Source organism: Anabrus simplex, chromosome 5 (genome assembly GCF_040414725.1).
Source record: "Anabrus simplex isolate iqAnaSimp1 chromosome 5, ASM4041472v1, whole genome shotgun sequence".
Taxonomy (NCBI): domain Eukaryota; kingdom Metazoa; phylum Arthropoda; class Insecta; order Orthoptera; family Tettigoniidae; genus Anabrus; species Anabrus simplex.
The window spans coordinates 61,764,279-61,782,520 of NC_090269.1; the positions used below are offsets into that span (position 1 = coordinate 61,764,279).

The 18,242-nt window shown below is 38.6% G+C and overlaps 1 protein-coding gene across 3 annotated transcripts in view; it reads right to left on the bottom strand.

The window, feature by feature from the left end:
* mei-9 (DNA repair endonuclease XPF mei-9) overlaps positions 1–18,242 on the bottom strand; it is a 114,399-nt gene that overhangs the window by 46,783 nt on the left and 49,374 nt on the right. For all 3 annotated transcript variants that reach the window (XM_067146935.2, XM_067146936.2, XM_067146937.2), the window contains 3 exons: positions 14,608–14,774; positions 6,005–6,153; positions 2,124–2,408 (listed from right to left, as the gene is read on the bottom strand). In XM_067146935.2, coding sequence (XP_067003036.2) covers positions 2,124–2,408; positions 6,005–6,153; positions 14,608–14,774 — 601 coding nt within the window. The remainder of the gene's footprint in view (positions 1–2,123; positions 2,409–6,004; positions 6,154–14,607; positions 14,775–18,242) is intronic.

The following is an 18,242-nucleotide window of genomic DNA, read 5'->3' on the forward strand; positions in this document are numbered from 1 at the left end:
AGGAATAATGACCGAGAGGATTTGTCACACTGACCATGCGTCACCTCATCATCTGCAGGCCTTCAGACCAAGCAGCGGTCATTTGGTAGGTGGAAGGCCCATTGGGGCTGTAGTTTGGTTTGGTTTAGGGGTGTTTGTAGGATTATAAGTGCACATATTTCCTTTTTGTGATGTTGAACCAAATTGTTGATGGTTCATTCATTCTCGGATTTTCCGTTATCCCGTGTTGTACGTTTTTTTTCCGTGGTCCCTCCAAAAACGGAGAATCGAGGTTCCACTGTACATACTTCTACCAAATAGCTTTCCTCATCCCTTGGTCATTAGCATCCAGTCACTTAAAGTAATGTAGTTGGCTACCAATGGATACTAAGGAAAATACTTAAAAGCCTGTCAATGATTTCATATGGTGTTGTGACTTTATTGGTCTTCAGGGAACTTGTTACCAGTAGAAGAGGAAGATGTTTCCTAGAGCAACCAGAATTCTGTTGCTTATAATATGGGTGTGATTGACAGACTCAAGCACATTACTGGCTACTACTGCATATTGAATTCATTCTATTCTGTCCAACGAAGAAGCCATCAGCTTTGTACTTCAGTTGTCTATTGATTCAAGAAAATAAAAACTGATGTGATTATTGCCTCTTTTGACATATGGAGGGTGATGGGTCATAGTGTGTTCTCAATTGGTCACCACCTGAAAGAAGGCACAGAGGAAGACCAAAAGCAACCTGAAGAGGAACCCCACTGCCAAAGTCATGGAAATATGAGGTCTGCAGAAGATGATTAGCAGGAAAGCGAGAAGAACGAATCAATTTGGCAGTGATTAAGAACATAAAAAAAGAAACATATTACAGACTGTCATGAAGGTAGTGTGTTGAACATTGCTGAAATAATGACAAAGAGAAGGATTGTCTCTTTTGTGGCATAATTTTTCAAATTTATTAGATAAAAATATGTTCTATCTAATTTTGTGACAAAGTTAATTGAAATCCTATAGTTCTGGTGGCTCATCTGGGATGTGACAACAATGGTAAGATGATAGTAAGAAACAGGGAAGAAGTAAGCTTAATATTAATACTGGTGCATGATAATCGAGAGTCCAGTATACAAGCAATCACCCGCATTTTCTGTTTCGATGATATGCACTTAAAAGAATTAAAAACATAATGGTTCCACCTAATCAATACTGTTTATTTGTTTAATGCAAATTTAAATGATGATGATAACGCTTGTCGTTTAACAAGGGCACATGTCTACAAAGTAGATGAAACATGTCCTAAAGTTTTAAATTTGCATTAAACAAATAAACAATATCGATTAGGTGGAACCATGGTGTTTTTAATTCTTTTAAGTACAGTATACGACGTTTGTAAAAATTTAAGACAAATAATTGTTCAATTCAGTGATGTTGCTGAATTACAATAATTAACGATGGGTTATTTTAACTTTAATGATGTAAACTTTGAGTAATCAAACTAACAGGAATTGCTACGATCATGTAAGGAAATATCCAGAGGATAAATAAAAACATTTCCTCTGCATCGAAACACTACATAATGAAGCACGTTCTCCTCAGGTTAGAAATGCTACACCTGAAAATGATGAAGACAGCGAGGATGAACATAATGATGAATTATGGAACATCAGACGAACATTTCTGTTGCAGAAGAGCTCAAGATCAATGACAGGCTCATGAAGATCATCCAGGTCTATCTGAGATACTTTTTACATATAAAGGACGACTGGAGCTATGGAGAAGCTGATTGTGGAGGGCAAGGTGCAAGTGTCAAGGCCTGAAGGAAGAGCTCAAACAAGATGGATTGAGCAAATGAAGAAGCTGGTTGCGAGGTCTTGAGATCAAGCAACACATCTAGCACAGGGTAGGAGAGCATGATGAAAACTCTGCAGCTACACGACATGCCACCACATCCTCTCAAAGGTACATGGATAGGAAAGAGCACTTATTATTTGAATCTGTCAAAGATCCAAGGTAAAAATTTTCTTTTGTAGTTTGTCATATACTGCAGTTCTTAAGAAATGATAACAAAACAGGATATTTTTCATTGGTTAAACAAGCAATGCCTAATAATTCTGCAAAATATAAACAATACATACTTCAGTACCTCTTTGATTTCTTCATACTGGCTTAGTTCAATTTTCATGTCCTCGCACTCCTCCGTATCACCACTATCAGATCGTGGTTTCTGAGACAGCATGTACCTGTCCTGCAAGGCATCATCATCTTCAGGTTCGTTCTTTACTTCTACAGTATTGTCCTCATTTATGGGCTCAGGTTCATCTTCATTCACCTCTGCAGCTGCAGCAATAGTGTTCTTATGTGGTACGCGACACTTGAAAATCTTCTCGTAGAGATGAAGTAACAAATTCCGAGCTCCCATAAGCAAATACTGCAACAAGTAAATGTGTTCATTCCAAAAAGTAGTTATTCAGCAAAACTTTTTAATACTGTAATGGGTACAACAGGTTACTCTGGAAAATCCATTATTCAACTTAGAAAGAGACAAAAATTTACTGGCAGAGGAAATGAATTAAGGAATTTAAAATAACAGTCTCCTTCTCTGCAGGAACTTCAGTTTTGAAATAGGCTTCCTGCACCCAAGCTTGCAGGATAGGTTCCTGATTCAGTCCATCCAAATTTGAAGTGCTGAAATGTCAGTAGTTTTATTAGCCCTGCAGGGAAAATTACAGTTTCAGAGTTTCTCAAGACCTTTTGCAGTTGTGAAGTGTTACATGTATAACATCATCACTGTTGCTGTTATTGTTGTTATTTATTTTTTGCTAGTGATTTAATGTCGCACTAACAAATCAAAGGTTTTCAGCGACATAAGGATGGGAAATGGCTAGGATTGGGAAGATAGCAGACGTTGCCTTAATTAAGATACAACCCCAGCATTTCCCTGGTGTGAAAATGGGAAACCGCACAAAACCATCTTCAGGGCTTCAGACAGTGGGGTTCAAGCCCACTATACCCTGAATGCATACTCACAGCTACATGACCCTAACCATACGGCCAACTCGCTCGGTATATTATTATTATTGTTGTAGTTGTTCTTTGGGTCATCAGTCCATACACCGGTTTGATGCAGATTTCCATACCACCCTATCATCTACCCATCTGATCTTCAGCATTTTTCTGTAACACCACATTTCAAAAGCTTCTATTCTCTTTATTTCTGAACTAGTTACCATCCATGTCTTATTTTCATGCAATGCCACGCTCCAGAAGAAAGTCTTCAAAAACATCTTTTTAATTCCTATATCAAGGTTCAAAGTGAGCAAATTTCTTTTCAAGCCAGAGAATATACACTTCCTCTGACCACGGAAGAATACTATTCCCTGCTAGATATTCCTCGATTCTTTAACCTTTCCCAGCTTCTAAATATATTCAACAGATTGCAGAGCGTTCCTAATACCGTAACTTACAGGCTCCTAAAAGAAAAAAAGTCTACGTACAAACAGATCCTATCATACTTTGGCAAATCTGCTCATCCGTTCTACTGGGCCGATTCACTTACTTTTTTTTTTATTCTCTCTGGAATTACCTGCAGTGAATCATGAGACATTGATAGGTCTCTAAGTTCAGCCAACTTTGAGTAATCATAAAATCAAATCATTAAATAATGATCACTCCAATAATATCAGGTGAAGGCTTACCCTAACCCGAAATACATTCTCTACTTAGCAGGTTGCTAAGCGACTAACACTTTCATTAATATTCTGATCCTTAGAAATGTCACAAGCCAGCCCCGTGGTGTAGGGGTAGCGTGCCCGCCTCTTACCCGAAGGCCCTGGGTTCGATTCCTGGCAGGTCAGGGATTTTTACCTGTATCTGAGGGCTGATTCGAGGTCCACTCAGCCTATGTGATTACAAAAGAGGAGCTATCTGACGGTGAGATAGCGGCCCCGGTCTAGAAAAAGAAGAATAATGGCCGAGAGGATTTGTCGTGCTAACCACATGACACCTCGTAATCTGCAGGCCTTCGGGCTGAGTAGCGGTCGCTTGGTAGGCCAATGCCCTTCAGGCCTGTAGTGCCATGGGGTTGGAGGGTTAGAAATGTCACTGCATGCAGTCATGTTTTATTACTACCTATCAAGCCAGAGAGTATACATTTCCTCTGATCACGGAAGAATAATATTACCGGGCGAGTTGGCCGTGCGCATAGAGGCGCGCGGCTGTGAGCTTGCATCCGGGAGATAGTAGGTTCGAATTCCACTATCGGCAGCCCTGAAGATGGTTTTCCGTGGTTTCCCATTTTCACACCAGGCAAATGCTGGGGCTGTACCTTAATTAAGGCCACGGCCGCTTCCTTCCAACTCCTAGGCCTTTCCTATCCCATCGTCACCATAAGACCTATCTGTGTCGGTGCGACGTAAAGCCCCTAGCAAAAAAAAAAAAAAAAAAAAAAAAAAAAAAAAAAAAAATCCCTGCTGGATACTCCTCAATTCTTTAACCTTTCCCAGCTTCTAAATATATTCAACAGATGGCAGAACATTCCTAATAACTTACAGGCTGCTAAAAGAAAAAAGTCTACATACAAACAGACCCCATCATGACATACGCCTTAGACATTATCTGGGAACACCTATTGAAGGATAACCTAGTTGCATTAGAAAGAATGAATGTAATGTATCTTAAAAAAGTTTCTGCCTGGCAAAAAACACTCTTTCGAGACTAATCTATTAGCTCACAAGACATCTGTTCTATATATAAGAACTGCGATTAAAAATACCAATGCATTCTTTGGCACAATACCAAGCTTTACATCAAGAATTACAGGATAAAAAAGCAAATATATGGATATATTTACCAAACAGATGGCATGATAATGTCAGAATGGATGAATTCTGACTACGAACTGTGGCATATCATAATGCGCTTCTTATTAAATGTTCATAAAACTATTGAAAAGGGCAGGCAAAACAATATGACGACAGGCATATCAAGACGAGTTATCTGACCTATTTATAATGAATGCTGCAGAGCAGCACGGGTCATCTAGTTTTTAATATTTTATAATGAAGTAAAATTTATTACCTTACACAATCATCATGAACAGTTTCCATTAATTAAACATCTCCAATGTGTAAAATGCCTGCATTATTTTTCCTCCTACTATTGCTCAGTCTATTCCCTGCTAGATACTCCTCAATTCTTTAACCATTCCCAGCTTTTAAATATATTCAACAGATTTTTTTTATTTTTTATTAACTCCTTTCAGCTGTCTCTGTAATGGTATTCCCTTAGGTGCCTCTCTTTTATTTTCATACTGAACGTGTTTCTTGATATTCTTCCTTCGTTTATTCTCTTAATTTCCATACCACTGCAATGTTGATTTTTACATTCTATCCCATATGGGTTCCTTATTCACTAATTATCTCACTTGTTTGTTTCTTCACCTTCCGATATTATCACTGTAATTGATATCCCCAGGAACATTTTTATCTGACATTTTTAAAAATTCTAACTTTTATGAAAAAAAATCTGTAGGTACTATAGTCCATTTATGATGATGATGATGATGATGATGATGATGATGATGATGATGATGATGATGATGATTGTTGTTTCAAGGGGCCTAACATCTAGGTCATCGGCCCCTATATAGTCTATTTATTTCAGCCAATTACCATACAGTCGATTTTATATTCTAATACAGAGGGTTATACAACCATACTGGAGAGAAAGTGACAAGGGAAAAACAACCTTAGTAAAATCTACCCTCTCTCCTCTAACCTTGCTCTGACAAGCATAACTTCCACTCAAACCCACCAGGTTATGAAACCTGAATAAATGGGTGAAGAAAGAGGAGACAGAAAGGAAATGCTATGCATAGTTTACGTACAAATATTCTGACAGAAGGGAATCCGTGATTAAGCTTACTAATATATTACTTTCCAGTCTACCTTTTAATGTTCTGAAGGAAAGAACCATAGCAGAACCACATCTTCATTTCAGTCTATTCACACACAAAACAAAACTCACCTGTTTAAGTTGATCACAAGTCCGCTTGTCTTCCACAAGTATAAGCACCTTTTCTGTTCTGCTAGGATCCTTCTGTGCAATCAAATTTATTTCTTCTAATACTTCAGACAGCACCTTCCACTTAGGACAGGGTTCAGGTTCCACCTCACCTGAACAAATGGGTGAAGAAGTTATAGGAGAAGTTATATCATTACTGATCTTTCAAAGTTAAGAATATTAGAGCAATTTATGACAAATAAGGTGCTGAAACTGAGATCCCTGGAGAAAATATGTGGGATACGAAGAGTATAAAGTTAGTAGTTACCATCACCAATACATGAAGTCTTCTTCTGGAATTCTGGGATTGCATATAATCTCAAGTACAAAAACTGTTTGTGGCTACGGGGTCAAGGTTTTATGAATGACAGATATTTGTATAGGAAAATCTCAACTGCTCTCAGAATAATGGTGTTCCCAGATTCACAATTTAATTTTTGCAGTTCCATTTGTATTCTCATTATAAATGATAAAATCTCAGCCAATTACAATATCTCTCTAAAACACACTTTGTAACACTGTTTCACTTTATTCATCATACTGGTCCTGACAAACCTTCATCTCCAAATGACTGTTTTCTATAGTGGATAAACAAAGCAAAAGAAACAAAATGTGCCAAGGAAAGTATTATCTCATACTGTGGATGGTTCAGATTTTGAGAAGGGATATATGAGACTTCCATACCTGATATAATCTTTCTGTTCTCTCTTATCTAGTCAAGGTCTTATACCTGAATTATTATTATTATTATTATTATTATTATTATTATTATTATTATTATTATTATTATTATTATTATTATTATTATTATTGAAAAACTGATATCATGTTTACTGATCCAGCTATCATGGTAAATAAAATTACAATTGATGGGCAAGAAATCAAAATATGTTGATTAATTTAAAGTCTTCTTCTTCTACTGCTTTTCGACACCTGTGGGATCGCAGATACGAACTGTGTCACACATGCGGATTTGGCCCCGTTTTACGGCCGGATATCCTTCTTGACACCAACCCTATATGGAGAGATGTAATCACTATTACATGTTTCTGTGGTAGTTGGTAGTGTAGTGTGTTGTCTTAATATGAAGAGGAAAGTATTGGGACAATCACAAATACCTAGTCCCCGAGCCAGAAGAATTAATCAAACCCGATTGAAAACCCTGACCTAGCCCAGAATCGAACCCAGAACCCTGTGAACCGAAGACCTCAACGCTGACCACTCAGCCAAGGAGTGGGGCAGTTTTTATAATGAGTATATCTCATAAACATAACATGTTACAGACGTGAAAATTGGTGTTTGTAGTTTCCTTTAAAAATAAAGAAACACCTTTTTTTGTTTTCGGAAAATCAACTTAAGCTGGAGATCGAATATAAGTGAAGGAGGAGTTGAATTCTCTTTATGAGGATACGTATATCTCACAAACTAAGACGTTACAGACATGAAATTTGTTATTTGGAATCTCCTTTAGAAATAAAGAAAACTTTTTTTTTTCTTCCGACATGAAGGAGGACTGTTTCTCACACATAGAGTTCCATGTCCCATGTTCCAGATTTAGGTCTGCCAGTAGCCTGGTCATCTTAGCCCCAAAAGGAAATGCCACAAACGTGGTTTACAAAGAGGTTCTGGGGTAAATGAAATGCAATTTTTCAGTGAGTTTTTATACTTTAGGGATTTACAGATAATGTCTTAGTGCAGTACCGAGGAACAAGTAAATTTTATCAAATTACGAAATCCTCGTGAGCAAAGCCGTGGGTAACAGCTAGTAACTTATGATCTTAATGAGAAATCAGCCTGGCATAACAGAATAAACAAACTGAACAAAGCAAATTATTTTACCAAAACTACATACAACAAAGAAAAAGCTTATCGACAGCAGCAAAATTAAGACATTATGAAACAGTCACACAGCCTGAAATGACTTATGCTAGTGAAACCATTTTTAAAACTACTAATACAGCGAAATAGACAAAATAAGGCAGAAACAAGAATAATTAGAACATGCATAAATAAATAATATCAAGTTAATGAACAAGGGAGAATAGCATTTAAAAAAAACAGTTTATAAGGAATTTGATCCGGTATTGAGCACGATTAGGAATTTAGTTGTAATTTTTGTAGGTGGATTTTATAACCCATAAGTAACAAAACTGTAGACCTCATACTTCTCTTCATGAACTATAAAGTCTGGTCTCTCTCAATGGTCATGGTGAATGAGTGAAATTCATGGTATTGGTTTACAATGAAGCATGTATGACCGCTTCACATTAAATGTCCTTCAACATTTATTCCAACCTCTCTCTGAGGAATTTCAGAGCTGGACATCAGCTGATGCTTAGGTCCAGTAAACTACCCAACCTTAAAATGTCTTCTGAACATGTATAATCCGTTCTTGTTAAGTTTCATTTTATTACAATTTGTTTCACGTCGCACCGACACAGATAGGTCTTATGGCGACAATGGGATAGGAAAGTGCTAGGAGTGGGAAGGAAGCGGCCATGGCCTTAATTAAGGTACAGCCCCAGCATTTGCCTGGTGTGAAAATGGGAAACCATGGAAAACCATCTCTAGGGCTGCCAACAGTGGGGCTCGAACCCACTATCTCCCGGATGCAAGTTCACAGCAGTGTGCCCCTAACCTCAGCTAAGTTTGGTCTACTTAGAATGCATCTTAGAGTTTTATTTCCCTTTCACCAAATTTCATCAACCTAATACAGGGTGGCCCAATTAAACCTTTCACCGCAGATATATCTGGAACACCAAGAGATATTGAAAAATGACTTTCACAGGCATGAAGCCAGTCGAAAACGTAGGAAAATAGTATTTTCAACATCAACTTACGTTTTTTTAAATAGACACCCTGTATTATTTCGTGCACAATCATTAACATGAAAAATCACATAAATAATGGCGTTTGTTTCATCGCAATAGGTCAATTGCATCCCAAGATATCGCAACGTGAAGTTGAGATAAACGAAACACGCAGCAGTTGCACATCACGAGAGTCAAGCGCGAACCTCATGGTCCTCTTACTCGCGATATGATTGCCTTACTACGAAGCAACAGGCACTGTACTTAATGCTATTTGCACTGTTATCAAGAGGGATGAAAATAAGAGAATGGTTTCCTGCCACAGCAAAAGGATATGTAAATAATGGTTTCTCTCTTGCGTGTTTTATTTACCTACACAGTACATTGCAGTACTCTGTACTGTACTACTTCAGGACGTACATAATACGTACAGCAAAGTTACTGTAATGAAATTCTCTTATTTTCATCCCTCTTGATAACAGTGCAAATAGCATTAAGTACAGCGCCTGTCGCACTGCAGTACGGCAATCATATCGCGAGTAAGAGGACCGTGAGGTTCGTGCTGGAATCTCGGGATGTGCAACTGCTGCGCGTTTCGTTTATCTCAAGCGTCAACTTCACGTTGCAGTATCTCGGGATGTAATTGATCTATTGCGATGAAACAAACGCCATTACTTATGTGATTTTACATTTTAACGATTGCGCACGAAATAATAAAATTTTTAAAAATGCAAGTTGATGTTGAAAATACTATTTTCCTACCTTTCTGACTGGCTCATAGTATTAATTTTAATTAGTCCCTTCCCTGCCTTCATGCCCATGAAAGTAATTTTTCAATATATCTTGTTATTCCAGATATATCTGCGGTGAAAGGTTTAAGTGGGTCACTCAGTATATATATATATATATATATATTTCTTTTTTCTTAATTATTATTTTTTCAATTTGCTTTACATCGTACCGACACAGATAGGTCTTATGGCGACAATGGGATAGGAAAGTGCTAGGAGTGGGAAGGAAGCAGCCGTGGCCTTAATTAAGGTACAGCCCCAGCATTTACCTGATGTGAAAATGGGAAACCACGGAAAACCATCTTCAGGGCCGCCAACAGTGGAGTTTGAACTGACTATCTCCCAAATACTGGATACTGGCCGCACTTAAGCGACTGCAGCTATTGAGCTCGGCATGAACATTTTTATTGACCACCTAATCTATACAAAATTTTTACTAGGACTAGTGTTTTGGCAATGTAAATGGCCACCTTCAGCTATTCACAGCAAGACAGGTTAAAAAAGGACATAATATCATTAAAATTGAATGTCTCAATACAAACATCAAATAGAACTGAATCTTATAAATCTATGACCACAAACATCTTCTCAAAAACACAAATATGTACACAATTAAAATATTCAGTATGGTCCATATACCAGGATTATTATCTTGATGAACAAATTGTTCATTAAAATGACATTAATTTATCATTATCGGATGATGTTCATAAAACGAGTAAGTTAAGTTATGAACATGCATATAAGAAGGTAGGACGTTCTATACTTCCTCTGGCCCCTCCTTCACACTATATACTCCAACCCCAATGGTATTAAGTCAGCAAGATATAATAGGAAGTCAGTAATCGCTGCAACTTCCAAGGCTGTTAGATATAGTTTGAAGAGTCAGAACTCTTCCTTTTTCAGTGTCTTATTGTTATAAGTCCTCTGCCCTGCTCCTTGGCTGAATAGTCAGCACAGTGACTTTGGTTTAAAGGATCACGGGTTTGACTTCTGAAAGTGGAAGGTATTTAAGGCTGTCTGGTTAATTCCTCTGTTTCAGAGCCTGTAAGGGCTGGCCTGTTTCTTTAATGCAAGCGCTGCCGCCTTGTGGCTGCCAGTCGAAAGCTGTGATGTCACTAGCCAGACAAATTGCAGTCCTGACATCTGGTTTAGCTGCGACTTCCTCTGTTCTGTTCTATTCTACACCAATTTGTGCAAACATTGTAAAAGTGTTGAAGTTTTATAATCTCGTGTCTGTAGATACAATATTTATAAAGTATTACATAATTTGTGAGCGAGTGTTTCGCGTACAAGCGTTGCTGTCATTAATTTGCTGCATGGTCGCTATGTGTAAAAATTATTGTCGAAAAACAAACAATATGAGAATAGAGCAGTTCTGAGGGAAATCTGTACTTGTAAGTGCTGAAGTTCTGTAATTTCAAGTTTGTAGATATTTATAAAGCATTAACTGTGAGCAAGTTTCTTGTAGCAGCATTGCTATCAATAATTTGTTCTGATAGGTAGAATGAGTTGTGCGGTAGCTACATGAAAAATTATGCTCGAAAAACAAACAATCTGGGAATAGACAGTTTACCACAGGCTCCCAAAGGATCCTCTAACTTGCAAAATTTGGTTGACTAAATGTAAATGACTGGACTCAGTTAACTGTAAAACTGCACATGCATGCTGCAACATTTTTCTACCACTGATTATGAAGATTTTAAAAAAGTTTGTAAGGATTAGGATAAAAGAGGAGCTAAGGACTTCGAGACTAATATGGCATGGACATGTAAAGAGAATGCCTAGCACAAGAACACCATGCCTGGAAAGAAGGGTTGAAGGAAGAAGGCCAGTGGGAAGACCCACGGAGAGATGGCTACACCAGCTGAGAGAGAATGTGGAGAGAAAAAGAGGAAATTGGGAATCAGTGGTGAGAGAAGTCATTTCTGGACAGACAACAATGATAAAAACACGTTCAACGCCACCCTACCGGCATGCTGGAGGTGTTCTATGATGATGAAGACGATTACCTCTATGGAAAATACTGAAGTCAAGTGCTAACCCATTTCTCAAACAACCAGATCATGCAGAACAGGATACAAGTAATTCAAAATTCTGTTTTGCAACTTAAAGAAAAAAACTCACTTAGCCTTGGAAAGACTAGAAAATTTACGCCCAAAGAAACCAGGCACAAAAACAGAAGAAACTTCTATGGATATCTCCACTCAAGAAGTGAATGAGGGCTGTGTTCACTGTATTATAACCAATTACTCAAAGAAAATTAATCTTTAAAGAAAGCAGTTCACGCTTTGAAAACAAACTTGAATGTTTTGAAAGAAGAAGAACGAAAACATTGTAAAATAATTAGAGATAAAAACCGGAATAATTGCAGACGGATTCAGAAATATGTTGGTAAGGCTCTAGAATAAAACGAGAACTATGCATTTTTAAATCCAAAAACGAAGATAACTCTTGTTCGATGAACTGGCTCACCTGACTGTTGACACCTACGCAGACGAGGTCAGTGGCACATGGAGAAAAAATAAACAAGCGAAGATACTTCCCGCTCAGTAATGATAACGGCCTTATCTCCTAAAGCTTCTGGAAGGACAAGCTTGGATTTTCTTTACCATGTATTTTTATGAACAGAACTGAACTGAATATTACTATGTTATAGCTTTTTTTAAATAGCTATTAGAAGGAAGGTTTTGGTATCATAATTTGTTATGAATATAGCAGCCCTTACTATATGGTCCTGCATTGTACTATGCTGCCAGTGTCCACAGAAATGAGTAGCAGCAGCAGCAGCAGCAGCAGCAGCAGCAGCAGCAGCAGCAGCAGTAGTAGTAGTAGTAGTAGGATGAACACTTAAATACACTTAAGAAAATGGAAATTGCAACACCATGAAGGCATTGGTCGTTTGTGTTGATTTTCAAGATATGGAACGATGCCATGTAGGTATGTAAATGATCAAAGTTTCAGACCCATTGGATTGTTGCTACAGGTCTCCCCATGTGATTGGTCATGGAGGAATCAACTCCAGTATACGGACTCTGGTGTAGCGTAGCTGACTTGCAGTCTGTGCAGTGAAGTGTTCACCGTCAAACATGCCTCAACGACAGAGAAGAGCATGCTATCAACAACTGTTGCCGTTTGAGAGGGCTCCGATAATTGGGCTGTGTGAGGCTGGATTACCGCTAAGGACTGTCGCTGTACATGTTGGCCGACAGGCATCTACGATACGTGTATGGCAGCAATGGTCAAATGAAGGTACCCACACTCGTAGACCTGGCACAGGCCTAGCGCAATAGACAACTGTGAGAGAGGATTGCCACATCATTCGGATGGCCCAGATGGAACCCCATGCAACAGCACCGCAAATTCGAGCAGCTGTGGCACCCCACGTTACACAACAAACAGTTGGTAATCGCCTGCGTGCAGCTGGCTTACGAGCCCGTGTCCCTGCAGAAGGTGTTCCATTGACACCACAACAGCGACGTGTAAGGCTGGTCTGGTGTCGAGAATGATCGACGTGGGTCGACGAATGGCATAGGGTCGTCTTTAGTGATGAATCGCGCTTCTGTCTTGCCCACAGTGATCGCCGGAATCGTGTGCGCCGACGTACCGGGGAGAGGGGCTGCCCAGATCTTATTGTCAAGAGGCACACAGGGACAACACCATGCATTATGGTCTGGGGAGCTATTGGCTTTAATGTGAAATCACAATTAGTGCTTGTTGAGGGCACTATGACTGCTCGACAGTACGTTGATAGGGTACTCAATCCAGTGGTTGTCCCTATGATGGCGAACATTGCTAATGGGATGTTTCAGCAGGACAATGCCCGGGTTCACACTGCACGCATCTCCAGAGAAGCTCTCCACGACATCACAACCTTAGAATGGCCCGCCAGATCCTCGGACCTCAGTCCTATTGAGCATGCATGGGACATGATGGGTCGACAACTGGCCAACCGTCCTCAGCCACCCACAACTCTGGAACAACTGACCCGTGCAATGCAGCCACAATGGGCCACAATTCCTCAAGAAGCGATCCAGGGCCTTATTGACTCCATGCCTCGACAAATTCATCAATGTATTGCAGCTCGTGTTGGGCACATCCAGTATTGATTGTTGTCCAAACTTGCGGTCAGAGGGACAACCGAACACTCGTCCTGCATGTTCAATTGCAGCAATGTAGCAACACTCCTTCTGGGTGTTGCAAATTCCATTTTCTTCGGTGTATTCAGCTTCCAACAAATTTACAAACAGATTTACACCCATCAGCTTCTACTCAACTTGAAACATAAATATTTCATGGAAAACCAAATCACGATACTTTTATAGCAGTAAAATAAACTTCAACAGTCAATATTTAGGTCTAAATATCTACCCACCAGGTTTAGAAAGATAACCCAGTCATAATATAGTTTTTCAGAAGAAGAATAATCAATACAGTATAAGGACTGATCCAATCATCCTATTATGTACGTGAATATTGTTTATAGAGAGAACTTGGTCAGCTCTTCTTATCTGATATTCACAACAGGTAAATAGCATAGCAAAACAGATTCTGAATCAAGATCACCAAGACAACCCATACTAAACTTCTTAAGTGAAAATCACAATCAAGCTTCAGAAGAGACAGTATTAAAGAAGTGTATCATAGGTTGAGAGAATGGATCACACCACTTCTACAAATACTGATACTACCACTAGATATCCAACGCTAAAGTAAATTTAAAGAAAAACAAGGGTAGATTAATATGAAAGAACTGAACTCATGTACGAATGTCAATCAGCTGCATGGCATTAATATTAAAATAGCAACAAAAAACAGCAGACAAGATACAAATAGATAATTAAGAATACGAGGTAGGAAGAATATGAATTATGAGGAACAATAGGAAGGTAAATAATCATATATCTGGATAAGAAGTATTATATGCAATATTCATACAAAACATGTACTGTAGTTTTTCACTAACCTTCCTTGCCATTTTTTGGAGTGCCTGAAGTTCTTTGTTTAGCCACAAGAAAGAGAGTTTCCGCAGCATCAAGCAGTAGCCATCCTGAACATTTGAGTGCATAATCCATGCCACGAAAACCTGACACTAGGTTGTGGAATGTGATACAGTCATAGCGTGTCAGGTAACTGCAGACAACAGAACTCCATGACAGTGAAATTTAAAAAAAGCAACAATTAAATGACAGTGATGATGAAATGGTTCTGTTTTTCGAATTACAATCCACACTGCTTTCAGTAAATCATATCATTATGAGCAGTTTCTTTCCTAACTAAATTTCTACAATGGTGTTAACAAGAAAATGACTGCAAATAAAATGCAAACTTAGATATAAGACAATAGGAAGTACAAATTAGTTACCTACACCAGAGACCATTAATACTCAGTGTAATTGCATCACAGATGAAATAACATAATTATAATCAACACCCATATTTTGATGGTATGTCATCTTTTAAATGATACATCACACACATAACTTGTATAGAAACCTCCATCTACAACCTGTTTTCCAGTCAGTGACCAGGTCAAGGATGGAATGATGATGATGATGATGATGATGATGATGATGATGATGGGCCTAACATCTAGGTCATTGGCCCCTAATGGTACAAAATGATATGAAATGGAATGACAAATTAAAAGTCCAAAATCCTCCACTAACCAGAATTCAAAACGTGAGGACGAAGAATGAATGGATGGATATGAATTTAAAACAATCAGTGGATCCGACCTGCAATGTCCCGCATTCACAGAAACTGACGTGAAACAATAGTATTACTGACCAAGGGACTGTGTCTATAGCATAATACTGAATTGACGATACTTTTAGTCTAAAGGGGTCCAAAACCAAGTCATCGACCCCTCATAATGGTACTTATCCCTAGAAAAGTAGAACCATGTTATTGGTCATGTTGCGGTACTAAACAAAAGTAGCGTAGACTCGCAGCATTCCACACAGTATGGTACTACTCACAGGTAATGAAATTCGCACATGGAATACAGACCTATGGTGTTTCGCACATTGTGGCACCATTTACAGGCAACACAAACCTATGGTGTTCATCACACACGTGTACTAACAACAGGGACCCGCACTATCCGTGGTGTTCCTCATATAGTGGGTACTAATCATAGGCAAGCCAGAACTATAGTGTGGCTCCTAAAGTGGTACTAATCACAGGTACTGTAGAAGCTGGCAACGCACTCTGTTGCTACTAATCACAAACCTATTTGGTACCTAACTTAGTGGTACTATGCGCAAGTAAAAGCGACCCATGGTGTTCCCCGCATGGTGGTACTAATCGCAAGTAGTTTCATGGTTCTAATTCAATCATCCCTTGGTCGCCCCTTTTAATCGCCTCTTATGACAGCCAGGGGATACCATGGGTGTATTCTTCGTCTGCGTCCCCCACCCACAGCGGGTAGGGATGGAATGAATGAAGCCCCCATCTTGCGGTGAGGATAGGAATTGTGCTGGCAGCCAAAGCCTGTCACACTCCTCTGGGGCAATCTATATATATAAAATAAGAGTTTTGTCTGTACATTGCTCAGAATTTGAAAAAAAAAAAAAAGGTATTTCTGTATCGTTCATGTCCATAGTAACAAGGAAATGCACTTTTTCCTTTTCCGTAATTTCTGTCTGTCTGTCTGTCTGTCTGTCTGTCTGTCTGTCTGTCTGTCTGTCTGTCTGTCTGTATGTACTCGCATCACTTGAAAACGGCTTAAGAGAATTTAATGAAAATCGGTATGTAAAGTTGGGGGATGAGCTACTACAATCTAGGCCAGGGATGGCGAACCTTTTCCAACTAGTGTGCCATTTTAAGTCTGCTTTATTATTCTCAACTATCAACTGTGCCACTTGTTATTTTCCTTTAAGAAATTGCTACAACCTACAAACCCCACCCCCAACCGCGACTTCCTTTCCAAATTCCAATTATGTTTCATAATATTTATTTATTTATTTACTGATTTATTTACTTTTAGATATATATTTTGTAAATACATTTGATTGCATGTTCCGTGGTCGTATTTTGCAAATACCGCAAAAAATATATCTTTAAATATGTACGTTTTTAGAATACCTAATATTATTTGTAAAAATATAAATAATAAGCTTCCATTGTAACACACTTCGTCAATAAATATTATTACCGGGCGAGTTGGCCGCGCGGTTAGGGCGCGCAGCTGTGAGCTTGCATCCGGAAAATAGTGGGTTCGAGACCCCCTGTCGGCAGCCCGGAAGATGGTTTCCGTGGTCTTCCATTTTCACACCAGGCAAATGGGGCTGTACCTCAATTAAGGCCACGGCGGTTTCCTTCCTACTCGTAAGCCTTTCCTCTCCTATCATCACCATAAGACCTATCTGTGTTGGTGCGACGTAAAACAAACTGTATGAAAATAAATATTAGATATAAAAATGAAAAATACTAATATTGCCAATGGATTTCACTTCCTCCTTTAGCTTCATTATCTTTCCATGTTTATAGTTAGTATGCTCAACAATTTTACTTATTTGTCCCTCATCACATCTCCACAAGAAAATCGAAAAAACAGCTATCCTCGCTTGTAAGATCACATCCATTCTTTCATCAAAACATACTGCATACATCTGGGAGTTATCCAAATTAACTTTCAATTGCTCAGAAACTTCTTCACTCATTCTTATTATTCTATCCTTGACAGCATTTCAGCTGGCTGGCATTCCCTTAATTCTGTTAATTATTTGTTATTTGTTAGGGAAGTTCTCAAATAATATGTGGGACGTTATTTCAAGAAAGCGGTTTCCCATGTATGCTGTACTATCCAGTGAGATAGATATAAGAGCCGCACTGATATTATTCCTAGGGTGGATGTATGATACAAAAGAACTAGTTTGTTTTGTGTAGAGCTCGATATTTTGTGAAACGAACTCTCTTTCTTCATTTGGCATGAAACAAACATTTGAATGATTAGTCTCGAAATGGCGCTTTACATTAAATGGGGGGAATACAATTGTTTTTGAACGCATGGCAATACATCTTTCTATAATTCCGAATTCCCTTGTCCACGGTTCTTGAAAAATCCGGTCACTACCTTTGTTAAGTTTCTGTTCTTTTTGGCACTGAAAACATGTTTGCAAGGTCCGTATACAAAACCACCAGAAAACGACACTTATCTCACTTGACTTTCAGATCTATCAGTGTAGCAGTGTTGCCATATTGCACGTCCGAATGGAACACGTATTTAGATTTTCGATATTTATTTCTTACACGTGAAGCACTATAAGATATGTATTGTCTGTAGAACAAGACGTATATTAAAACATTATTATGTTCATGTGGCGTGTCACCGAAATCATGTTCGCGTGTCACCTAGTGACACGCGTGGCATAGGTTCGCCATCCCTGATCTAGGCTATAAATCATCTTATTCACGCTGAGCGAAATGGTAGGTTAGGGGAAGGCCTAAAATTCAACTATCAAATATTTATATTTTAAGTGGTTCTGTCGATAAATACTACATAACTAAAGTTACATAGAATTAAATTTCCGATCATTTATGTCTTATACAATTTTACCGTACCGGCTATGATAACACTGATATTCATGAATTTCG